General features: G+C 36.9%; 1 protein-coding gene across 5 annotated transcripts in view; it reads right to left on the reverse strand.

Moving 5' to 3' along the window:
• LOC124873635 (discs large homolog 1-like protein) overlaps nt 1-26,976 on the reverse strand; it is a 170,944-nt gene that overhangs the window by 137,162 nt on the left and 6,806 nt on the right. For 2 of the 5 annotated variants that reach the window (XM_047374398.1, XM_047374399.1), the window contains exons 3-4: nt 24,614-25,415; nt 22,147-22,240 (exon numbers count right to left, since the gene is read on the reverse strand). In XM_047374398.1, coding sequence (XP_047230354.1) covers nt 22,147-22,240; nt 24,614-25,415 — 896 coding nt within the window. Of the gene's footprint in view, nt 1-4,304; nt 4,929-16,507; nt 16,752-22,146; nt 22,241-24,613; nt 25,416-26,976 lie in introns of those variants that run through there. The other 3 variants (XM_047374404.1, XM_047374402.1, XM_047374403.1) reach the window with 2 other exon arrangements.

Consider the following 26,976-nt stretch of genomic DNA (forward strand, 5'->3'; position numbering starts at 1 on the left):
CGGAATACAATCCTAGAGGACAAAACTACTGCTCTATCAGATGAGCACACTTCTGTTGACTCGTTCTTCCTTCTCTGGCTGCAGTGTAGCTGTTGTCTCTCGACCAGCCTCTATCTAACATGCTGTCATGCTGAGATGATCTAATAGGACAGAAGTGGAGTCCATACATATCATTACAGCCTTAGTGCTGCACTGTATCCAAGAATGTATGCACTCAATTACAAGCAAAGCCCCGTGGTTTTATCGGAACAGAATATTGCACACTTGTGAGAACTAAATATTCTCCTTTCAACTTTAAGCATTCAGCATTCAAATACTGGGAAAAGAAAATGTGCTTCCTAGTCTTTAACTCGGCCAGGTGCAGATTTCACAGTGCTCTTTATAAATGTGTTCGACTATTCAAAGAGGCACCAGTCCTACACATCAAAGGTATCGCTTTCTAAACTGTCGGGATGCAAGTTTAATTTTTGATGTGTTGTTTTTTCACTTAATGGTGAGTACTTTGCAAGATGACTGCCAAATTTAGACTACACTGATTTGTTTAGAATAACCTAATGTTATATAATCAGCAAAAGAGCATGCTTGTAAAAAAAATCAATTGAATAATTTTAATACTTGCTTCATGAAAAGTCAATTCAGAATGTGAAAACTGTCCAAAGGTGATATATGGATACCAGTAACTGTGCTTCAGGATAAGTGCAAAAGAAACAACAAAGCAAGCAAATGTTTCCAAACTACATCAGATGATTTTCAGAATCATCGTGATGTAACCGCTGAGGTGCATGAAGAGCCAAAAAGGGCAAAATTAAATAAATAAATATAACATGAAATAAATCAATGTGAATGTCCCATGAAAAAAATGTATGTACCATGAAATGTCCCTTAAAATAATTTAATAATGTGGGATGAAATTAAATAATCAAATGTCATTTTTAAAACATAAATATATTTAAAAATACATATAATTATTTCACTATTTTATAAATAAATATAGAGCTTAAAAATTATATGTATTTTTAAGGAGTGTGGCACTGTTACTTTGGCGTGTGCAGGCTGAAAAGTTTGCGAACCCCTGACCTAATCTATAGCGCTTTATGTCTAATATATAAAATATAAGTGGGGAATTTCATTTCGAATTTACAGTCTGGTAGACCCTCTTTATTTCAAAACTAAATTTGTGATTGTTTTATTTTATTATCGCAATTTGTTTGAAGTATGAAAAAATGGGCCCAACCCGTGTGGCCACTAACAGGGGGACAACCAGATCTGTTGTCCCAGGGGGGTCAGCAACCTTCTCCCAAGCTCTAAACCCTGCTCTGTTGGTAAGCACAGCAAAGACTGACTCTTATGTGAAAGGGGTCAAAGTGTGGTGGAGTACGCACACTCTAATGGCGCTAACAAACACATCAGTTTCTGTCAGAGGCATGTAAGTATGCCCTTCTTATTTCTGTAAAGATTGCATTATATCTTTTCATGGGACAACACTGAACATATGACACCTTGATACAATGTAAAGTAGTCTGTGTGCAGCTTATATAACAGTGAAAATTTGCTGTCCACTCAAAATAACAAAGCACACTGCCTTGAATGTCTAAACCACTGGCAAAAAAATGAGTACACCCCTAAGTAAAAATGTATTTTCACGTTCCTGTGTCATGTCTCGTTAATGTTACAAGTGTGTTAAAATTTGTTGTTATTGCTCTCACACTCTCTCATACTGGTCACTGGAAGTTCAACATGGCCCCTTCATTGCAAAGAACTCTCTGAGGATCTAAAAAAAGAATTGTTGCTCTTGATAAAGGTGGCCTAGGCTAAAATAAAATTGCCAACACCTTGAAACTAAGCTGCAGCACGGTGGCCAAGTCATACAGTGGTTTAACGGGACATGTTCCACTCAGAACAGACCTTGCTATGGTCAACTAAAGAAGTTGTGCTCAACTAGAGGTATTCTTTTGAAAACAGATGTACGAGTGCTGCCAGCATTGCTGCATAGGTTGAAGAGGTGGAAGGTCAGCCTGTCAGTTCTCAGACCATATGCACACTGCATCTAATCGATCTGCATGGTTGTCATTCCAGAAGGAGGCTTTTTCTTAGGATGATGCACAAAAACGTCAAGTCAAGCAGAGTGAGGGCATGGATTACTAGAACCATGTCCTGTGGTCTGATGAGACCAAGTTAAACTTATTTGGTTCAGATGGTGCAAAGCATTTGTGGCAACAACCAGATGGGAATTAAAAAGACAAGTGTGTCTTGCCTACAGTCAAACATGGTGCTGGGAGTGTCATGGTTTGGGAGTGGATGAGTGGTGGTGACTGTGGGGAGTTACAGTTCATTGAGGGAACCATAAATGCAAACACGTACTGTGACAAACTGAAGCAGAATATAATTCCCTCCATTTGGAAACATGGCCGCAGGGCCGTAGTCCAACATGGTGCCCACTGGCTTACTGAAGAAACTAAGAGTAAAGGTGCTGGTCTGGCCAAGCATGTGTCCAGACCTAAAACTTATTAAGCATTTGTGGGGCATCCTCAAATGGAAGGTGGAGGAGCGCAATGTCTCTAACATCCACCAGCTCAATTATGTCATCATGGAGGAGTGAAGGAGGATTTCAGTGGCAACCTGTGAAGCTCTAGTGTACTCCAGGCCCAAGAGAGTTAAGGCAGTGCTGGAAAATAATGGTGGTCACACAAAATATTGACACTCTGGACACAATTTGGATATTTTCACTTAGGAGTATACTCCTAATTTTGTTGCCAGCCGTTTAGACATTAATGGCTATGTGTAAGGTTTTTTTTGTGGGGAAGACAAATTAACACTGTTATACAAGCGATACACTGACTTCTTTACGTTATATCAAAGTATATTTTTACTGTTGTCCCATGAGAAGATATAATAAAATATTTTCACAAATGTGAGGGGTGTACTTTTGTGAGATATTGTACATGGAGAAATAAAAAAAAATTGTTAATCTCTCTTTATTTTAAGTAAATATATAGTAACTGTTACTTCATGGTCATGTGCAGCAGAATGACATGAGTTTATTTTTCCTCTCCACCCTACAATTCAAATCACTCATCGAGGCTAATGCTACCATAGAAAAAAGTGATTGGTCTGCAGCTTAGTTGCTGTGCAGGGTAACCAATCAGATGTTAGGGTTTTTCTTAAGTAAGGCATAAAAGCGGTTTGAATTTTTTAATAATGTACTTCAGCACAGGGAGCAAAATAACAATAAAAAAATTTAAATTTACATTTATGATTTTTCCAAATACAGTATTTGATTGACATATTTTATTATTTCTCAATTTAATTATTTCATTGAGTAATAAATTGAGACCTTTAAAATATATAGAAAATAATATTTAATTATTTATTTCAAATATATATTTCTATTTTCTTTTTAAAATTATCACTATAACTATCTATTTAATTACTTACTTATTAATTTGGGGTATTTGTATCTAGTTAGCCTTCTACAGCAGGAATATTTAGGAAGTGGGAGGAATATAGGAGGAAAACTAAAAAATCAAAAGTTTGTAGCAGATAGGTGGAGGGAGAAGGGAAGAAGAGAGTAACAGAGAAGATGGAAGAATAAAGGAAGGAGATAGAATGCAGTATCAACCATGTCTTTAAATGGTAAATGTTAGTTAATTTTCTACTAGTTACAGAATGCTGTGGGTGGAGGCTCATTTCAGTACACATCTTGCAAAGTCTGGTCATGCAGTAAATACATCCCAAAATTCATAAGCCTCATACTGGTTTTTAAAAATGGCGTCACAGGAACTGTGTATTGCTTCTAACCTTTTGACCTGTGATGTTTTATTTCCAAAACAAATCTTTTTGTCCATGTGATCTCACAGTCTTCGTTGAATAGTGGTTCACAATTAACCTAACATTTAAATGTAACTGAAAATATAAACTCTTTGTGACAAAATTGGACAGACTGGATCAGTAGACAACCCAGCTGAGAAAATGAGGCCACGAAGATGTTGGTTGCAAACTGAACAGGTTCAAATGTGAAACAAACTAAATCTGACATTCAAACATGCTTTCTTTCCTTTAGTTATCTCTATCTGACACACTCTCACACCACACAACCTGAACCTTCTCTCACATTCTGCTGCAGGAAACAAACTCTCACATTAAGTTACCTCAACCATGAGCCCCTTTACAAGCCAAGTCATCAACCCTCTCCTTCACTCTTAATACACTGTTAGTTTTATTCTCTCTGTGTGCACTATCTCAGCTGTATCCCATGCATCTCTTCCTCGCTCTTGCACAATAACACACACCGACTCCCCACTTACCTTGCATCCAAACATCAGAGATATGGTGTTGTTGGTGCATGCTACTTTGCAGTGGCACAACATGTGGCTAACGTTAGCTAGCTGGTCCCACGCTGGGGGGGCATCCTAGCCTTCATGCAGACTTTTCTCACTCACACACCTCCATGCACTCACACACACTTACACACACATGCACGTGCATGTGTTCTATCAACCACGCTCCATCCTGTCCCACTGTCCCCTACTCTTCTACCACCACCCTCTTGCCAACCCCAAACCCCCTGGCCCCCCCAACGCCTGGCTACGGTCCTCAGCTGTGGCAGGCCAGCGTCCTCTCCCTCACACTCTTCATTGCTCTCATCAGCATCATCTTCATCAGTGTGATCCTCATAGCTGGTCAGGATGCAAGGAGCAACATGGTCCCTGTCTGCCTGTGTTTCAGCATGTGCAAATGTGTGTCGAAGTGGGTTAGCACGTGTGTTTTTAGTGTGTTGTTATTGTTGTCAGAAGGAGTGTGTCGACCAGGCTCTGCGTGTGTGCAATAAAAAATGTGTGTGCCTATATCTAAGTGTGTGTCAGAATGTATGTGTTCTGAGATGTCCTCTGCAGTAGCGGCAGTCCCAGTCCTGTGTCTCCTCTGTTTCTGTCTGTATGAGTGTTTGCTTCTCCCTCTCTTTTGCTGCCCTTCTCTTTCTCACTCTCTCTCTCTCTCTTTCCCTCCCGGTTCGCTCCACTGACTCCCTTAGCCCGCCTCTCAACACAAAGATCAATGAGAGGTAGAAACAAACACACAGAAAGAAAAAAACTCACAACTATAGGTGCATAAAACCATTAAAAATCTGTTAAATTTTCTTTAAGCTTCAGCATAGTACGCATTCTGCAGAAACTGTATTTACATGTTAATGACCTATGCACACACAAAAATTAAAGATGAGGTATAAAAAATACAGTATTTACAAGTATTTATCCTCCTGGTTACATAAATATTAAGAAAATTTTTTTTCTTCAAGGCTCATCTGTACCAAATGTACCAAAATATGTCAAATATGCTTTAAAAATAAGGATCATTGCCATAAAGCAAAGGATTTCAATCAACATCATGTACATAGCTAGAGCTTTTACCAGCAAGAATGGATTTACGATGACACAATGCCACTGGGAAACACTTCCATCCGTTTGGACCAACTGGATGGACAATGTTAAGGATTGAGATTAAATTGTTTGAATGTATTTAAAGTGACTTTTAGGTTTGTTCTTTTAGTGCACATGCAGTCATATGTATCTAACTGGGTCTATGTAGTAAAAACTTGATTCTGTGACAAACTTTTCTCCAAATGCATGAATATTACTTCCAATTAAAAATGTTACCTTTACTCTCTAGAGCAAATTTGGACAAAATTGGACAAAATACATATTTATACCAATTGCTACCAGTATACATTTGCATGCCACACCACATGAACACCTATGGTTACTTCATGTGTAATGTCAATTGAAGTAATCTGCCACCTTGCTGCTGTTATGTTAATAAACATTTTTTGAGGTGTTGCACCATTCCAGCACAGATGATTTTTGAACCCTTTAAGTGTGCAAACCAAATTTTGAAGAACAGAAAGCTTTAAAAGGAATTAGCTTTTAGTTTTAAGAATAATTTACTCCAACTTACTTTTGAAAATATTAAAGGAAACTTGTGTTAACTTTTAATTCAGTGCAACACATGTAACAGCTCAACTGTTGGCTGTGTACAGTAAAATGTTAAAGCAGTGAACTTGCATGTACATTATCTAATTACTGCAGCGTATTTTTAGAAAATGTCCAGCAGAGTTTTGTTAACAGCTAAGCAACATTTTTTTTCAGATGACCCTGCAGGTTTTTACCTAACACCTCTGTGTGAGCACATCTGCCATGTCAGGAGGCTTTATGTGCAATCTCCTCTTTATTTTATAAATCTTTTTGTGAAGTTGACCTTGTTACAATAACCACTATATTAAATGTTTTAATATAATATGAAATAGAAAAATAGACCAGGCATTACTAGTCCTCGTCACAAAAGATGATTAAAGAGCTTTAAGATTTTAGAGCATAAACGTTTGTTTTTTTATGTGATATGATAGACACAAAATATAGTATTTTAGTTATGATCAAAGCATAAATAATGAGAGAACAAGATCTGTACACTGTTTATGGTTTTAAAAGATTTAGATTTAAGGTTTAATTCACTTTCTGATGTGAGTATCACATTTCATGTTCAATAAACAAATCGTGTTAAGTACACAGCACAGCTGCTAATACAGTATTTTTATTTTTCAAAAATAATAATAATGTATCACAAAAAAGTGAAATTCCCCAAAGTTGCAGCGGTTGAAATTGGTGATCTGGTGATAATAACAGTATTTTCAAACTTCCAGCCCCAGATGAAGAATTTTGACTCTTCTTTAGCCTCTAAAATCAGGCAATAACTGATGGTGACAAGCCATCTTGTCAGCTGGAAACAAATTTGACCCAGCTGGTCCTTGCCTTGTTTCCCTTTTTCTCTTTTTTTGTCTGATGCCCTCCTTTTTGCTATAAACAAGCAGAAAATATTCATTAATCTGAAGCCGCTGAGAATGAAACATATTGAAGAAGACTTTGTCTCCAGTCTTTTTATGTGCTAGTATTTGATCTAGTATAGAAATACCAAACTAAGAGACAGTATGAACTAATTGTGTGCCTAAACCACCGTTACAGTAGTTAACCACTAATTGTAAACAGTAGATAAATTATAAGTATTTTCCCAGTTTCAACAAGCATATAAAATTAGAAAAAAGTATGGAAAATATTTGTACAGTATTTCCATCCATCCGTCCGTCCATCCATCCATCCATCCATCCATCCATCCATCCATCCATCCATCCATCCATCCATCCATCCATCCATCCATATTCCAGTAATAAGTAGGTAAATGTTTGCCACCTGATTTTGTCATGTTTGGTTTGTTACACCAGTGAGGATTTTAAAAGTAAATTCATAAGAGACCTTTAACAGAGCATTGTTCAGTAGAACAGTATTTGGGGATGAAGATCAAATTGTTCTCTCAAATGGAGCCACTGAAAACATATACGGTTTATTGAGCAATTAAACAACCAATCTTCAAAATCAACCAATCAATTTTCTGGTTTGTCTGTAAATCGTTAATCTAAAAAAATAACATTTGAATATTATATGGAAACTATAAAGTCAACTGAAAACAAAGCAAAACACAAACAAAAATAGTTCAGAAACTTCTAGATATTAGTAGTAGACAAAGATGAAAATAAATATTTTCTTAAGTAATGTTATGTGGCACTCTTACTATTAGCTATCACTACGTGATACATCAAAAACAAATACATCTGTTTCTTAAAATCCGGTGGATTTGGGTATTTTTCTTATAACTAAATGAAACCAGCTCTACCAGAAAGTTTAATAGTTTTGATTTTAGTGAGAACTGAGCTCAAAAGAAGACAAGGCTTTTGGGAGCTAAAGGGCAGTGGAAGTCAAACAACTCAAAGCTCACTCTTCAGATGAGACGATGAGACTCTTGATGCTGATGGCTGGGCCATCTGGGCTATAGCAAACACAGACACACACACACACACACGTGCAGTGGTGTCACTGTGGCTGCCTTTGGCTTCTCACCTTCAGTTGAAAACAAACAACACAGCGTGAGAGTAAATAAGACAGAGAACCAAACTAAGTGGAGGGCATGAAGAGAACAAACCATCGCTTTGGGCTCACTGAAGTAAACATTGAAATTAGTGAGAAAACAGGCAAAGATTGTCATGAAAACCTACAGTTATAGCTAAGACAGATACTTGGTAATGTGAAATGATTGCATTGACATTAGGTTTTACATTTGCACTCAAATATATGTACAATTAAAGCTAAAGAAATTGAATATCTTGAAAAAGTACTGTATTTTTGTCACTCATTTCAGAAATATAGAGTCTGGGGAGATTGAATTGATTGGAATGAATTTGGAGTCAGTGCATCAAGAACCACTACCCACAAATGAATCCTACAAATGGGCTACAAATGTTCCATTCCTTATGTCAAGCTACTCCTGATCCAGAGACATCAGAAGCGTCCTACCTCGTTCAAGAACAAAAAGGACTGGAGTTTTGCTCAGTGGTCCAAAGTGCTCTTTCAGATGAAAGTAAAGTTTGTATTTCAACTGGAAATCAAGGTCTCAGAGTCTGAAGGAAGAGTGGAGAGGCACAGAATCCATGTTGTTTGCAGTCATGTATGACGTTTCCATAGTTGGTGATGATTTGGGAAGCCATGTCATCTAAAGGTGTTGGTCCACTGTGTTTTCTAAAGTCCACAGTGAACACAGCCATCGACCAGGACATTTTGGAGCACTTCTGCTGACAAGCATTATGGAGATGCTGATTTAATTTTTCAGCAGGACTTGTCACCTGCCCACACCAAAAGCTGGTTCAATGATAATGTTGTTACTGATCATTGATCAAACTGGCCTGACCTGAACTTCGTAGAGCAGGGGGGTCGGAGATATGGCCTGCAGGCCAGACGTGGCCTGCCAGAGGGTCCAATCTGGCCCACAGTTATTTGTAGAAAATCATAGAGAAAATTCTAAATGCAATTTTTCTGTAAAAGTTACTTCCTAATCTGTCCACTGGATGTCGCACTATTTTAGTAAGAGCGGAAGAGAGACACAACTTTGAGGCCCAGAACTGAACAGCAGATGGCAGCAGTAAACCATTGATGCTCCTTTCCGGCCAATTTTAAGAGAGGAAGACGGATGAGAACAATAAAGCAGTTCTGCCTTTATTAAAACCTCTTCTCACTGCTCTTTTCATGTCAAAATCAAAATCACTCTCTGCTACCCTCATTATTCAAAATGTCACTATCAAAAAGGAGAAAAGTGGACATCAGGGGTGAATGGGAAACCTGTTTGGTGTGCTCACAGCAAGTTTCATTGATTAAATAATTGAATATTCGGTGCCACTATGAGACTCATCATGGCAAAAAATACAACTTGCAAAGTGAACTGAGACGAGAGAAGATAAATGAATTGTTAGCAAGTCTGAGAAGACTGCAGTCTCTTTTTATTCGTAGCCGAGACATCAGCGATGCAGCAGTACAAGCTAGTTACCTAATTGCCAAAGTAACATCAATGGCATCAAAACCATTTTCTGAGGGTGACTTCTTGAACATGTACGATGAAGGCTGAATAAACATGTGCTCTGAGAAGCGACAAGCTTTTGCTAAACCTGAAGAGAAACACTGTGGCAGATAGAATTTCACAACTTTCTGCAGATTTGGATTGCCAAATGAAGCACAAAGTCAAGTCATTTATGGCATATTGATTGCATCCAATGCAAGCGCAGACATTGCAGATGTGGCTAAACTGGCTGTATTTATTTGTGGTGTCACCGAGGAGTTCCTGGGGTTAATGCTTATGACAGACACAACTACAGCAGATTACATTTTCAGCTCTGTCGGAGCATTGGACAGGGTCGGAGTGGACTGGACCCACGCTATGAGCTTCGCTACAATGATTGGGAAAAAGTAGGTGTTGTAACTAATTTCAGAGAGAAAGTACAGACCGTAAATGAACGACGTGATTTTTGGACATTACACTGTATTTCGGATCAGGATTTATTGTGTTGCAAGTTGTTAAAAATGGGTCACGTTATGGAAGTGGTTGTCCAGACTGTTTATTTAATCCGATCCAGAAGCCGGATGTCTGAATCACCGTGACAGCTTCCTCAGTGATAAAAACATTCCCTTTGGCCTGCCATACCACAATGAAGTCCGGTGGGTAAGCCGGACCTCAGTTTAATTTCTCTTGCTTTGCAGTTATATTTTTTAATAAGTATCCTCTATATGTTAGGTGCTTTTTCACTCACTTTTAATCAGTAGTGAAGTAAAAAGCAGCTTCAATGCCTTGGTGTAATTGTCAGAAATTACCATAACAGTACAATCTACAGTGTCCTGGAAATGTATTCGTATCCTTAGAGATTTCTTGTTTTTGCTTGTTACACCTTAATGTTTCAGGTTTTTCAAGTTTTTATACCAGAAAAGGGTAACCTTAGTTCGCAATGATGACAGTGGACGATCTAAAGCATTTGATCAGGACAACACTTTTTCACAACACTGAACAAGAAGAGATATACGACTAGTTATCGTGAATTTAAATAGTTACCTGTATCAACCAAAACCAATTCAATGGTTTCAAAACTGCTGACATGTTCTGTCATCCAGTTCCTATGGTTAAAACGTATTTATAATGAGATGCCAGATAAAGTGCCAGAGTGAGGTAAGTTTTCTCTGACTGTATGGATCATACAGTAAAGCAGAGCTGCCCCTCCTCCACATATTTCTGTGTACTGCTTGGCAGCTGGCTGATAGAGGGACAACAAACTGTTCTCTCACAAGAAAGATAAATGCAGTGTTACTGAGGTAATTAAGAATACAGCTGGCAGGTAACAGGCAGCCTTTCTGTTAAGAAGTAGACAGCCGGCTCGCACCTAAGCATATAGCCCGACTGTTTTAGCAGCTAATATCAGCATGTTACTCTATAAAGAGCAAAATGGGAAAAGGTACAATATTCTGCACAATAAGCACGTCACAACTACTTATAAATTTAGTGGGTGTTTATTCCATATTTTTGCTTTAATTAACATCAATTAACAAAAGCCTCAGGTTAAAGATAGTATTATTATAACTGTAATTATGGGTTAGATTGTTCTTGCTGTAAAATACATAACTGTTGCTTTTGTTTTAGCAATTAGATCATGGTATACATTTTGTTTTAATTTATTTTGTCAATTCAGTGAAGTTGTATTTTTGATCAAGGTTATCGCACCATGAGAGTCGCATATTGGCAATGCCGAAATTAAATCATATCCATGACTTATTTTTGTTTTGGGGTTTTTTTCCGATCTTACAGAGAAACCTTTAAAATTTGCTTGCTCTACAACAAACCAAGGGGATCTTCTAAAGAACCTTGGGTGTAAATTAATTCCTTTTGTGATCAAGTACTGTAGCTGTCTAAAGACCAGCTATACATCTATACAGTCAGTTCCTCTATGTTTGGCAAGAAGTAGATGGAGATTCCACAGATGTGTGTTAGAGACAGGCATATACACACGTGTGCACATAAAAATGTCCACAGAAAAAGCCACAGGCAAATAATATACAGGGATTTTTAAGACAGAATTTAATACCAATATATATCCAGACACTAGGAGAAAAAATGACAAAACACAAGGAGACAAATGAAGGAAACACTACGTGATAGAGGAGACTACCTAATGAGCCTAGCAGGCATGCACTACATGTAAACATTAGTAGGTCAGCCAGCACAGAAATAACTACACTGTGAGTATGTATGTGTTAACCTCTTACATTCTCTTCCAACCAATCACAAAGGATTCTCCATTCTTCATGTTGACCAATTAGAAACAACTGCATGCATGAACATTTGAAAAACGGTCGTGATCTTCTTTATCCAGCTGTGTATTCAGGTTACCCATGAGTGAGTTTTCCTCTATTTATATCTATCATCCTCTCTGTGTAAAATGCTGGACCAGGGCATTCGGACTGACGCTGCAATGTCCCAAAACAGAAATCAACTGAGCTGAAGAAAAATGTTAATGGACAATTATTTATTTAACTTTTAATAATAACAAATACTAATGGACATATTAGCTGCTGACAAAGCTGAATTGTAAATATGAAGCTTTTGCATCACTGCCTATGAACTATTTTAGAGCCCATCTTTTTGCTGTTTGTGTCATACATAATATATGCATACATACAGTGCCACTCTGTGGTAAAACATGAACATAGCAGTATCTGAAATTGTCATAAATGTTTACATAAAAACATAAAGAATCTCATTACGTGAACCTCCTTAAATAAGCATAATTCATGCAAAATAAAAACTACCTAAATCTGATTGGAAAATAAGCTCCACCAAACTGATCCAAGTAACACTGATTGTGTTAGTTTCTGTGTATAAACACTCAGATCTCCAATTAACCATTCTGTCCAAGCTTCATTTGCACTACATTTGATTCACCAGAAGCTTGTTTAAATAAACTTGTGATCTTTGCCCATTTGTTAAAAATCTTGCCAGATTTTCAGCAGAGCACCTGACTAAAGTACCATGATAGATAGATAGATAGATAGATAGATAGATAGATAGATAGATAGATAGATAGATAGATAGATAGATAGATAGATAGATAGATAGATAGATAGATAGATAGATAGATAGATAGATAGATAGATAGATAGATAGATAGATAGATAGATAGATAGATAGATAGATAGATAGATAGATAGATAGATAGATAGATAGATAGATAGATAGATAGATAGATAGATAGATAGATAGATAGATAGATAGATAGATAGATAGATAGATAGATAGATAGATAGATAGATAGATAGATAGATAGATAGATAGATAGATAGATAGATAGATAGATAGATAGATAGATAGATAGATAGATAGATAGATAGATAGATTTATTTATTTATTTATTATGGGACTAAAATCTACATAAAATTGTAAAAAATTGAAAAGAGACTAGGAATTGTTTAATAACGCAATGTAATTAAACTTTCATACTGCTATTTCTTTTTCTTAATATTCCTTTTTTTTGTTGGCAACAGAACACTTATTTCAGTTGATATTCACTATGATAAACTGACTAAGATTTTATTGTTAATTGTTTCACTCTGCAAATTACATTGTCTCTTGTGCAAATTAGAGGAATGTGTAACTCTGTCTTATTTACAATTTGTTAAATCATGTCTAACAGATTTGGTTTTCTCCACACACTCTTTTTTTTTTTTTTTTCTTAACCGTGTCCTGTCCGGCAGAGTATCGCTCAGAATTGTCGTCTGAGTGCCAAGAAATTGCCCAACAGATTTACTTTCACAAGCAGAGCATCACAGCTAAAGCTATAAAGCTCTGCTTGATATTTATAAAATAAACTTTATTATAAACTTCTTTGGGAATATTTCAATTGTTACGGACACGGAGACTGAAATGAAAAGGAAAAAAGAAGCTCAAAAAAGAGAGAGATGGGGAAAAAGGGGTGAAAAGGAGGAAAGAGTGCGGGAGAGAAAGAAGGATGAAGCGAATACAAGATTACACCCTGCTTGCTTATACACCTGCAGCTGTTTTTTTTTGTTTTTTTTAACAAAATAGTACAAGGTAATTATGAATGTAAAATGTACTTAGTGAGAGGTGCAGCTCAATATAGAACATCTGTGTTTCTGTCAACACCTGAAGCTTAACACCTGTGAGTATTGGTGTGGACCCGCTTTTGTATACAAGATTTCTCCACAAAAATATGCAATAGCGAGTGTGAGGACCCACAGACCTGCCCCATGGTCCCTGGACGGACACTGAGGAGATCCAAGCCACAGACATCTAAAGGCCGCCCAAAGCACAGGAACCCCAGGAGAACCACCGTCGGGACTACCACAACCCCCCCAGAGAAGAGCAGTGGTTTTCTCCACACACTGAAAAGTAGTGCATCCACTGCAACTATGAAGCCATACACCTCCCACCCCAACGAAACAAATTTCAATTTAACACCTCCTACTGACTGATGCATCGAGTGACATCCCTGGCAATAACCGGAGCTTAAGGTACACAGGAAAGTTAGACAAATATTCAGACAAACTGTGAAATATGGTAATTAATCATTTGAGTTTGGATGTGCTGGCCTAGGGCATGATTTCACATTGCACCTGGATAAAGACCCAATATGAACCACAAAGCTTTGCAAAAATCAACTCGAGATCAAAGAAGACCCGGGAGTGCTGACTGTCCTAAAACTACACAATCACCTGACCCCAGTCACATTAAACATTTAAAGGAGTACTCTATGGAATGCTGACACAAAATCATGCAAGGATAATATGAGCTATCTATTTTGACAGAATACCATGGATCCCAAGACTCAGCAGGATGAATAAGTAAAGTAAAATATAGATAGTTAGGATCATCTCAGTCTCATCCATGCAGTGTTTGCATTTGTACTAAAGGAAGTTTATACAACCATTGTCTGGTCTCTAAAAATTGAACATATCTAAACTGAACTGAAAATGAATTGGTTTTGAGCCTTGTTGTTTGTATACTTTAATATCTCTCCTTGTATTTGTAGTAAATGTCAATGTGAATGTCTTCTCAAAGATTTGTCATCCACCTAATGGGATTTGCTGCTCAGGGTCTACCTGAGCATCACAATGACTGTATTAATGATTGTAGCTTCCTCCCTACTAGGGACAATAGACTACTGATTACTTTTATGCTTGTTTTTTTCTGAAATGCATGTCATCTTATTAAATTAGAGTATCATGAAAAAGTTATAATTTTTCAGGAATAAAATTCAGACAGTGAAATATATATCATTTCACTATACACAGTGATATATATTTCTAGTTTTTATGTCTGTACGTTATGATGTTTATGGCTATTACAGCAAATGAAAACCCAAACTTCAGGTTCTCAGAAAATTTGACTATTACATAAATTAGGAACAGATATGTAATACAGAAAGACCTGCCTTCTGTAACATATGTTCAATATCTGCACTCAATGCTGCATGGCATGAAGGCGATCAGCCTGTGGTTCTGCTGAGGTGTTATGGAAGTCCAGGGGGCTTTACAAGCAGGCTTCAGCTTGTCTGCATAGTTATAACACCACGTATTGATACTTTTGGTAGTGTGAGCAGGTGTCAAGTCCTGCTGGAAAATTAAATCAGCATCTCCATAGAACCTGTCTCTTGAGGGAAGCATAGTGTGCTGTAAAATGTTCTGGTGCAATGCCTCTCCACTCCAACCAAACTTTTTAAAGGGTTTTGATTCACAATTCTCCATAGGCTAGAGATATCCATGTTGTCTGTACACCATTTTCTACCACGGTTTCCCTTTCACTTAACTTTCTAATAAAATGCTTGGATACTGCTTGGTAAACACCCAGATCATTTATCAATTTCCCTTTTTTGGCTTACCCTCCTTGGGCTACCCTTGTAGGCCATAACAGACATACCATAACAATTCTGTACTGAAACCTCTATTTTTAAAGTAATCACTAATATTCTATTTTTCTGAGGAACTGATTGTTGTGTTTTCATTCACATTAAGCCATAACCATCATCATTAACAGAAATACAATTGAATTAATTGTTTAATGAATGTATCATATCACATGAGTTTAACATTTTTAATTCAATTACTAGACTTTTAATTGCTAATTGGCTATTTATAAGAATTTGTACAGCCCTTTTTATTTATGTGTGCAAAAATAAATGCATGCATTTAAACAAGAAAGTGAAGTCAGTGACATTGAGCTGAATTTGAAAGTTTATTTATTAAACTAGACCTGACAGGTGCTATTTTATAATTAATTCAAAGGGTGCATGCTAATGTGCCCTATGCTTTTTAGCTTCCCCAAACAAGATGTGTGTTCATCTGTAAATAGCTGTCTCGTGTTGGTTTGTGACTTTAAACTGCTGGTAGACTTTTGAGTCATGATTTCAGAAATTGTAAATTAAATTGTTTTGCACCTGAATAATTCTCCTGCAGAACTGGACATTGCAATAGGCCCTAATTCTGAACCACGACCAGATGGTTAGTACATATGCCCCAACGTAAAGAAATCTGTAGTCAGGATTTGGAGCATTAGAACTACTGTCTGTGGTGCTAAGCTTATTGAATGCTCAACTTCTGCACTGGCTAATTCTCTTCAATTATTCAGCTGTTCTTAAGGAAAGCATCATTGCTCCACAGCACCTCTGACATAGATCAAAGAAAATATTTCTAAAATTGTGCATTCTGCTGCCCCACTGTGTGATTTTGTTGAAGGAAATAAGTAATAATGATACGTTTCTCTACTTATACCTAATCTAATTCAAGCGCCTTTAGATTACCTTTGTTATGTTAAGATTAAATGTGTTAATGCATACCTGACCTTTACACAAATGTGGTGGATGTGTAGCTAAAAGGGGACCCTGGAACATTACCCAACACACATCTACTAGCAATATAAAACCATGTAAAATAACCCATGTGTCTAATTTAAAGCTAGTTTTAAAAGTAAGCACAAAGCAATATGCATGAAATTCAACTTTTGTTTCATATCATAACACCTCAAAATGTAAGTTAGAGAACTAAGTCTGATTTTAAACAAAACACTAAAAAATACATTACATTACATTGTCTGAAGCTGTAGAGTTTCTGTGTTCCATTTTCAAATGTAGCCCTCATGCATGTTGGACCAGCAGTTGACACATTTCCTATAAGCAGGTGAGTCCAAAGCCTTGTCCTGGTTCTCTTCCTTCAGAAAAACCCTTAAGACTCTTCATCTTTTCTCCTCGGTCTTTATAGGTACCTATGTCTTTCATTCCTCTGTTAGTCCTAGTCCAGAAACATATGTCTTGCTTCAGTTGTCCTCCATCTTGTTGGGAGGTTCTGTCCTTCTTCTCTTCTATTCCCATGCCTTATCCATTAAATCATTTGTAGGCCATGTCCCCTCTTCGGAATTCCATAACAATGTCAGTGAAACAGCAGATTTGGTGATGCAGCATGTCATTTACTGGCAAAACTAAGTTAAAAAAAAAGCCAACTAAAACTCTGCATGCGGCCACCTCATGCAGTAAGAGAGTGGCTTTCTCATTTCCTCTTCATCAGTGTGCATGGGTCTCTTTCTATTTTCTGCTTTTCTCTTCTTTGTCCATCCTAAAATAACTCCACCTTCGTAAAGTCTATTAGGAGCCTAAGGTAAGCCTCTTAGGAGGAATTCCAGGACTCTTGATGAATAATAGGAGAGTGGCAGTAAGGCCAAACAGCAGTTACTGATAAAACAAGGACTGGATTTAAAACTCACAAAATCAAAGATGAAAATAGGATTGAGAAAGATAGAAATAATAGTTACTGACAATGAGTCAAACACAGATATTGTATGGTTGACAAAACCTTGACAGTTCTGTCATGGATGAGTAATATGTAATTGTAAACTGGTATCTGTCTCCTTGTTGGTTTAACACCTGTGTTAGTTAAATGCACCGTGCTGTTGGTATACCGCAAAGGTACAAAGTTGGAAGCAAATTCAGAAGGATGAGGAATGACATACAGAGACAGTTGCCTGCAGTAATCTCAGAGTCTTGACCTCAGACATCACCCTCTCATTTTTATTCCAATACCCTAATTAGGTAAACCAGATTAAGCAAATGAATGTGAGATGGAGCCCCTGCCAGGTTACTTCAGAGGAATCCACTGATAAGATTAATGGGCTAGAAGCTTTAGTTGAGAAATCCTTGGTTTTCAGTGTCTCAAAGTTGGCCCTCTTTAACCTTGCCGGATTAGTTTTGTAACATATCACAGGGATAATTCAGATTTTTGCCTGAGCCTATTGAAACCTACTGTACACAAATGCTACCACATTGGATGGTGAAGGAGAAAATGCATTCCTCTACTTAGTTGTTAGTTGCTGTTTGCATGTATTATTGGTATTAGATCTAATACAACAGATTAGAAAATATTTTTTTGTTTCTTTAATTTTCTTTAACATATATAATATATATTTGCATAATATATACACAAATACATTTTTGTTTGTTACTGAAAATGTCAAATATTAAGCTTGGTTTATAAAAGTTTAAAAATATTTCTTACTTAAGCAAAAAAGGTAAAGTCATGTCTCCGATTGCTTTATTTATAGTTTTCAAGTTGATTCTCAACATCCTTGGAACTCTTCTAATTTATCTACCTCTAAAGCAAATCATAAAAAACACCAAAAGAACAATCAAAAAGAACAAAAGTAAATTTAAAGCAGAAAATGATTTGAATATTGGAAAAACAACACTTTTACTTCAATGACATTTTTACATGTTTCCATAAAATCCTTAATTTAATCTCTTGCAAAATGGGTTACATGTTAATTTTTATACACTATTGACTACCGTAACACATAATAGCGGGGAGAAATGCTTAAATTAATATTCAATTCGTGAGTTAAGAATCTGTAAAGTTCTGTCACCAAAGTTAAACTTTATACAGTAATCACTAGATAATGACTGCATGTACACCCACAGTGGTGTCTCTTACTCTGGTGAAAGTTTGCTTTATTTGACTCCAGGGTTTTTTGTCTGCTTGTTCCTTGTTGTGTTTTTTTTTTTTTTTTTTTTTTTTTTTTTATTTTATTTTATAACATTTGATGATGTATGAGAGATAATAGATGCTTGACCAACTGCTAAGGAGACAGCCAGGTCAATGAGCTGACCGAGTAAGGATGCACAGAATGTGGTGTGCTGGAAGACAGAGGCTGGGTCACAGAGCCAATAGCTTCGCGCGGTTTAAAATTGACCTGCAGGAAACAACTTAACCACTGTTTTAGTTCTGCTTTGTTTCAAGTTCTGTTTAATTGTTAATCCCTTAGAGAGGATGGATGGATGGATAGATGGATGGATGGATGGATGGATGGATGGATGGATGGATGGATGGATGGATGGATGGATGGATGGATGGATGGATTACTTACAGAAGTATTCACACATCACGTATTTCCACAAGTAATAGACCTTTGTGTATTTCTTTGTAATTGTTTCCTAGGCAACATCTAAGCATCTAGCTTGATATGCTAGCAGACAAACAGCTAACGTCCAAGCCACAAAGCAGTGGATTTGATTCAGGTGTGTTGAACTAGGGAAATGTATAAAACATGCAGGACCTTGGATGTTGAGGACTAAAGTTGGACTTGGTCTTCTTGGTAATGAACTATCAATTACCTAAGACACTGAACACAGGCTGGTGGAAAGACATTGCTAACCAAGGAGTCACACTGATTTCTTTGGTATCCCCAATGCTTGGGTATAAGAAGATGAAACAGATGCAGGTCTTTTCCAAAATGCTACTTGAGCTCCTAAAATCTGAATCAAGACACTACTTCAATGATAGTCTTCGGACAGAAAAAAATACACGTTTGTTTCACTTATTTTTTTATATTTTGATATATATGAAATAACAATAAGTTATTTGTCAAAGTAAAATGAATTAAGATTAATCAAACAAAGATGAAGACACTAAAGTATCTTTCATCCCCTTAACCCTCTAATTTAAACCTTTTCAGATCGTCCCAGCATGCTTCAGGCAAACCTTTGTAAGGTTGTTGAAGAAGTGGTTAAAACTTTCTCCCCATATGTGTAAAGAATTGAGCAATGCTGATAATAGTGTCTGATATGTAACATTACAAAGCTGGCAATCTAACAAAAAAGCCTGTGACTAACTCTTCTATCCATCTGTTGATAAAAAGAGGGCTACATTAACTCAAACCAGACTATTCTGGTTTAAGTGTCAATAACTAGGTCAAACATTTCTGAGGCTCCACATATATGCATAATATATTAGCTTATTTTTTCTCTGCCTATTTTTTCAATGTTTCCTATCCTTCTGAGATTCAGTCAACTAGTGCATATATCGTCTACCTTCACATTAGTTCAGCCAGTCTTTTGTTTGTCCAATCAACCCAGTTTCTTGTCTCTCAGGGAGTCACATGTTTTCAAACTGACAGCTGAACAACAGTATTTATTCTATTAGTGACGCTTCACTAAAGCAAAGCGTGTTTTCTTCAAGATGTTTTAACCTGTGCACTCAAAACTTAGAGCAAACCATTTTTACCACAGTCTTTTCCAGTTAGATTTGACTAATTTTAACCTGCGATAATGCTCATGTGTTCTCTATTAAATTCTGTTTACATGAACAGAAAAACCCAAAGCACACAAGATTAGAATAGAACTTAGACATGTAAGTGTTAAGAATAAGGTTTACATTACATAGAGACTCTTGTAATGCTTGATGCATTAAATGCAAGTCATCACTTGGTTTAAAAGTTTGTTTCTCACCTTAGTAGTGAGAATACAGATGCAGTCCATCCTCACCAGTCTGCTTGGCAAACTTTCACCAGATCATCTTCCAGGACCAACTTTCTCATTCTGACAGTCAGCTGTTTGCTGCTCTTTGTAGCATCCCTTTGCCATCACTTTGTCTTTGTTTACCCCTGTTCTTTCATTCCCCGGTTTCTCTCAACTCCGTTTCTCGTACCATCTCCACCTGTCCTTTCATCAGAGCAGTCACCGTGGGCCAGAACGCTAAAATAGAGGCCGCCTCGGAAACATGGCAACCATACCAGTGGAACTCCACTCGCTGTCTTGTTTCCCAGCTGCCGTCTTCATTTTATGGCAGCTGGTTTCCACATTATGACCTCGCAGAGTGCATGGCTCAGAAATAGATTTATCTGTGTATATAAATATACATCCGCGTATGCACGCCAACCAAACTCAGCAGATAAAAAAACAGGCAGCATCTAGAGACTGGTGCACACACATGGATGAACAGGCAAACACTCGCAGACAGAAATGTGTACACAGACATGAGCGCACACAAAAATTCAAATACTACACACACACACACACACACAAACACCACTCTCCACTGCTTTATCAGGTCAGGTCTCTAGTAGGAGGGGGGTTAGATAGAGTGAACAGTGACAGCAGTATTGCAAAGATGCTCTACTTTAAACTTTCTGGATAGGAGTGAATTTGAGGGTCCTTAAGAAGCAGAAAGCTTTACACAGTAATAGGATTTTTACTTGCCTGTGATATTGATAGTTTTAATTAAATGTCATGAATTATCTCAATATATTAGATCTCTAAATATTTTGGTATTAAGCAAGCTGAATAAAAAATGCGTCTCATACAGTTCATTGTTAATTTCTGTTAATTTAGATGATTATGGCTTGGAGCTACTAAAAACCCAATATTCCGTTTTTCAGAAAGCTAGAATCTTAGATTAATGGAGAAACGTCGGCCCACTGTAAGTATGTCCAGTACATGCAGTCAATGCTTTGTTTTGGTGCATTGAACTACTTGAGTGCTAAACGGCCATTTAGCCATATGCTAAAAAAAATGTGTTTACTGTTGCTTAAAAGTTGAAACAAACTTTATTTCACTGAGTGGTCTGGCAACATGCACTTTTTCCATTTTATCTGTGTTTCCCCTTCATATCCTGCATAAAATATGTTCGTGTAGTCCCTCTCAATGTGCTAAATTGTTTCGCTATCTGCCAATGCCGTAGCGTGGCACCAGCACTCATGCACACATTAATATTTTTATTAATGGTATTTAAAAGTACATGTTGGACTAAAATGGCTGGCTAAAATAGGACCACTATTATTCTTTGTTGTTGACTGAACCGCTTATCCAGGATATGACATCACCACGCCTCCCATCCGACGGCCGAATTCCGCTTTAAGCTGCCATTTTAGTAGTCCATCACTCCCTGTGATGTCTAGGAATCAAAGGTTATTTATTTCAAATTTCCCAAATCCTCTTTAGAATATTATTTTATTAAAATAATATTTTATTTGCCATTCTGCTTTGCAATGTTAACTGATTGTTTGAATACATACTTTTTTCCATAGTGGACTAGTTTTCCTTCTTATTTTTATATATTTACTTAGTTTAGTTACGTAGTTTAGTTGAATGATACTAGCCTAGTTAGAGAATTTGTTGACTGAAGTATTTTAATTTAAAGTTGAAGTCTTTTGTTAATAAATTATTGGATTTGTAGAGAAGTTGTTTGTGTTTATTCCGTATATGTGGGCAGGAGATTGTGTGTAACTTCACTCCATCTATTGTTCTATAATATCACACCTCAACAGGCAGTTATTCATAAAACATAATTGACACAGAGAACTGTTATATCTTTCCTCACTTCTGAAATTATCAGTCAGCCTCACCAGTGAGGCATTTTCTCTAGATTTCCTTTAATACAAACATAGAACAAGGAAATGCCTTACCTTGTTGGGGGTCAGTGTGGTTGAAGGCAGCCTGGAGGCTGGTCCATGGCCGGGGCTATCAGAGGTGGCTTTTACTTGTCCAGGGCTGGTTGGACTGGATACAGAAATAATAAAGTCATTTCTGCAGATGAACTCACTCTGTCCCAGATTTCATATCCAAATATGATAGAAATGCTGGTCCTTTTTATGCTATATTATTTAATAACTAAATTTATGTTTGATTATTTCCATTCATCAAGTTATGCATCGCTGAAAAATTCATAACCTAAAACTTGCTGCCTTGATATGGTTTCCACAAGAATAAAAAAATGTCCTTAGCTATGTTGAACCTGAAATATAAGCCTAATTTGCCTAATCTTGATACCTCAATAGTAAGTGATAATGGTCTCATATCTAACAAAATATTTGTGAAAAAGATTACGGCAGAGGTGGACCTACGGTAAGTTTTTGTTTCGCAGGTAAGTCTCAAGTGTTTCCACCCAAATCTTGAGTCAGGTTTTGAGTAAAAACATGTAAGTTCCAAGTCATTTTCAAAGTTAAGACATGCAAGTCCTGAGTCAAGTCCAAATCCTAAACTTTAAATTTCCAATCTTAAACAAGTAATTTGACCAAATACGTAATTTAATAACAGAGAATTAATAAATTATAGAATTTATACATTATTTTTAGTGTATTTCTTTGTCAGCACTATCAGCAAGAGGAACTAAGCTTTAAAAATATCAGAAAATCAGTGCTTGTGTTTCTTTTTTAAGTAAATATTAATTGAAACAAACAAAATAGGTAGAAAATAATACGCAAAGAGATCCATATCAAAAATAAATATTTCTGTACAAAATTTTATTATCTGTTAACCAATAAGAACAGTACAAACCCATTTTCCCAATATTTAATGAGTGATGTCAGAACATTAAAATACAAAATTATTTATACGACCATAAAAAATTTACTTTGATCACATTGATTTTATAAGACATGATTCTGGTGCTGCTATCTGCTAGTTTGCATGTATTGACTTAGTTTGCATTTTAGGCTCAATGAACGTAGATTACATGCGCACACATAATAATCAGGTGAAATCATTCAATGTGAACAACAGAAATGCTGGCAATGTTACCATTTAACTTTACTATTGTAAAGTTTGCAGATTGCAGTGCTAATCAACTGATTTTACAGCCAATATTCAGCCTGCAACACAAATTCTAAATTATTTGTTAGGCTCCATAATTTTTTTTTGACCTTGCGGAACAAGTTGCACAGGTCGCTGTGGCCGGGCCCGAACCAGAGTACAGCCACGTCGAAGGCTGAAGACTATAAACATGGTTCGCGTGCTCTACCAGTACTGTGCCCAGGGCTCCATGATTTCATTAGTAAGCCGAAAATAAATAAACATTATTCCCTTCTTTTGTTGAGAAATAAGAGAATAAGTCCTACTTAAGCAGTTAGGACTTAAACAAAATATGCTATATGTAATAATGTTCATAGTTGCCACAATGACAATATGACTTAAATAAACAAATGACTTAAACAAACAAATAATCAACTAAACAGTGTTAATGTCTTTCTGCTTTGGGTTCAATGCAGACCCCAGATAGCGGGTAAGCTTTGCAGCTACTGGAAAAATGTAAATTCAGTAATCTCATCTCAACAACATGGTTGTATTAAAAAATGCATCTAGCTACATCTTTTGTTCTAACTATAGTTTCTTATTTACTTCAGAAGAACTAGTAAAAATTGCCAACTAAAACATTTTCACCTTAATTGAGCAAGCATCGCCATGTATTATAAACCCTGAATGAATAGAATTTACATAATTAGCTGATGTTTATTGCATTCCAATCAGTTAATTATGACATTGTGTGCAGTTCAACGGCAATAACAATACATTTAGGATTTAATTTGCTTTTCTAAAACTCAATTTCTTATTTTACTTTATTTAACTTTTTTCACATTTAAGAATCAGCTCGCTATCCTGGAAACTACCTTACAATGTCGCATAATTATGACCCGAACTGATCAGAAGTGAGGAAAGCAGTCAGTTTCCTTTTCAGCTTTGAGCATAACAGCATAATATAGTAATGTTATTAATGGACCATTGCTGCAATATTTCAGTTACAGTAAGCGTGGATTCTGTCGAATTTTGCACACATACAGAATTAATAGAGTGCAAGCTGTAACGTTGATGTAGCCAAATTAAAAAAATAAAACTTCCAAAAACTTTTTGGCAGTCTGGCCTTATTGCATTATTTTCCTGTTGTATCTTGTTTTCCTGCACCATTGAAACAATTGGCAGATACACCAAAATTGTGATTACAGGTTTAATACTTTGAATTTAATAAATGAAAAACTGCTGGACTGCTGTTTCTTTATCTTAAATGTGCACTATCCTGCTTCATAGCTCAACGGAAACAAATAAACTATTACAAATAAATTATTACAAAAAATCAAAGGGAATTAAATGTGAACATACCTTAGATTAAATCCTTTGCTTAGCTTTGCCGAAGGACTCGTGGGGCTCTTGCTCTCGAATGTGAATTTTCCATGATTGGGGCTCGTTGGACCTTTACTTGCTATGACTTTGCTTGTTCCTGGCTCTTTGCAGCTAGAACCAGCTGTTGAAACACAGACTCCTGAGACTGTACTTAGACTTGGACTGGTGGTTGGAGTGATGCTTGTAGGAGTACTTTTGTCTGGAGTTGTTGGTGGCACAAGACCTTGGATGGTGCTAGAGATAAGGGCAGAAACAGTCATCAGGTTCAGGTCTTTAGAGGCAGAAAGGTTTTGCTGGTTTGCTATATTCTCTGACTTTGTGGTAGTAACAAATGTGTTGGTTCCATTCTGTGATGTTTTAGTGGAGGGACTCGGATTTTCTACACTGCTGACAGTAACACTGGAAGACATAGCAACAAAGGGTGAAGAGGGTTTGGAAATAACCCCCTCAACAGATTTGGAGCTTCCAGCTTGGACAGGCGGAGGTGGAGCACGGTACTTGACTTCGGCAGGGTGAGACTGTGTTATGCTGGACTGTCTTGTAGGAGAAGACAATGTTTTTGCAGGCTCTCCAGTTTGGTTAGGTGATGAGGGGGATTTAATAGACTTGGGCTTGCAGGGTTGAGATGGTTCTCCAGAAGCAAGGGAGCTCAACGGGCTGAATGTTTGTTGATGTGGTGACTGTTCTGCTGGAATGATGCAGGGAGCTGGGGGTTTCTCAGGAGAGTCGACAGTACACTGGCTGTCCTGAAGGATAGTCAGTTCGTAGTACTCCTGGATATCTGTGGAGAGATTAGAGCTATAATCAATGACTAAAGAATTAGGGCAACACTCCATAAGGAGATGATCTACTGACCACAAGTATTAATAAACACTATTGTATTATTTCAGGCTGGTTGCAAAGGAAAGAACAGAGTACTTTCCTTCTGAGGACATGAACAAATCTTAAAGCCAGATTACATCTGCTGATCACACAGGTTTCAATTAGCAAATGTTATACAGAGCTTGTGGTCAAGCTGCTTTAACTTCCTTACCTTCGCTGTTCTGTCAACTGTCATTGGTACTTCTCTGTTCTGTTCCATTTCTGCACAACCTAAGTGGGTATCTGCTATTGCTCCACCTGCCTCAGACGGTTTACATATGCTCACATAAATGAGCGAGTGCCCAGAAATAGCCACACTACCCAATTAAGATAATTGTTACAACAGTTTCGACATGAGAATTCCAAAATAAACTACAATAAGGTACGGACTCACAATAGTCTTATAGTAAGAGAATGAAAACCAGTAAAGCTGATGTGATTAAAGGCAAATAAAATATCTGCTGTACTTTTACAATTATGATAATAAACGTTTTCCAAATAAAACGCTTCTGCATATTTGTATGGACATATGTATGGATAGGGCTACTGCCTATCTCACACAATCTTAGGAAAATGAGTTAAAAATCCAATTTCTCAATATTTCTTCAAATGTTCTATGACGCAGAGTTATGATTCAGATAAGGAGAGATCCATCCTGCCCACAGCCGTCAGCATCTACAACGGCTCTTTGAGGAAACCTGTATAATATGAGCTACAACATTTATTTCTCTTTGGGATTAATAAACTATTTTTCGAATTTGAATTGAAGTTGAATTAAACAAATCTGGTCTCCTATCAATGTTCTGATTCCACTGCTAGCTAAGCAGACATAGCTTGCCCTCTAGTGTCAACAGATGGATACTGCAAAAAAGATCAGAAACTAATACCACTGTCACCTATCTTATTTAAACACTGTATTAATATAACAGAATGTTTTACTTCCCCTTGTCTTCATACACAGCCAATTACGCAATAAATCAGATATCACTCATTGCAACAAAACAAACTCCCACAGCAAAGGTCTGGTAACTTTTATAGCCAAGTGAGAGATAACAAAGAGGAAGGAAATAGTGCTGCCACAAGGTTTTCGGAGAATGGTTGGAAGAACAAAGCAAAACACCTGCAGTATGTGAAAAATTAAAATAGAAGCTCTTGAAAAAAGCGAATTAGAGAATGATGGCTAATTTTGTCACAAGAATTTGCAGAGTTGTTGCCTTGCAGCAGGAATCTACTGGGCTTGAATCCCAGTCTGAGGTCTTTGAATGTTCTTTGTATGTGTGGGTTCATTCCACATACTCAAGCTTCCTCCCAAATCAAAAAATAGATTTGATTCATTATATGTTATTTTCTGTATATGTTACATTATATCTAAATTCCATTTGTTGTTTTCATGATACTTGTTTGGGCCACTAAACCTACAGGAAGTATGACTGATTATAGTCCCTGATCAGACCAAAATAGGTCCGACCTCCTCTCATGTG

The sequence above is a fragment of the Girardinichthys multiradiatus genome, chromosome 9 (genome assembly GCF_021462225.1).
Source record: "Girardinichthys multiradiatus isolate DD_20200921_A chromosome 9, DD_fGirMul_XY1, whole genome shotgun sequence".
In the NCBI taxonomy this organism is placed as follows: Eukaryota; Metazoa; Chordata; class Actinopteri; order Cyprinodontiformes; family Goodeidae; genus Girardinichthys; species Girardinichthys multiradiatus.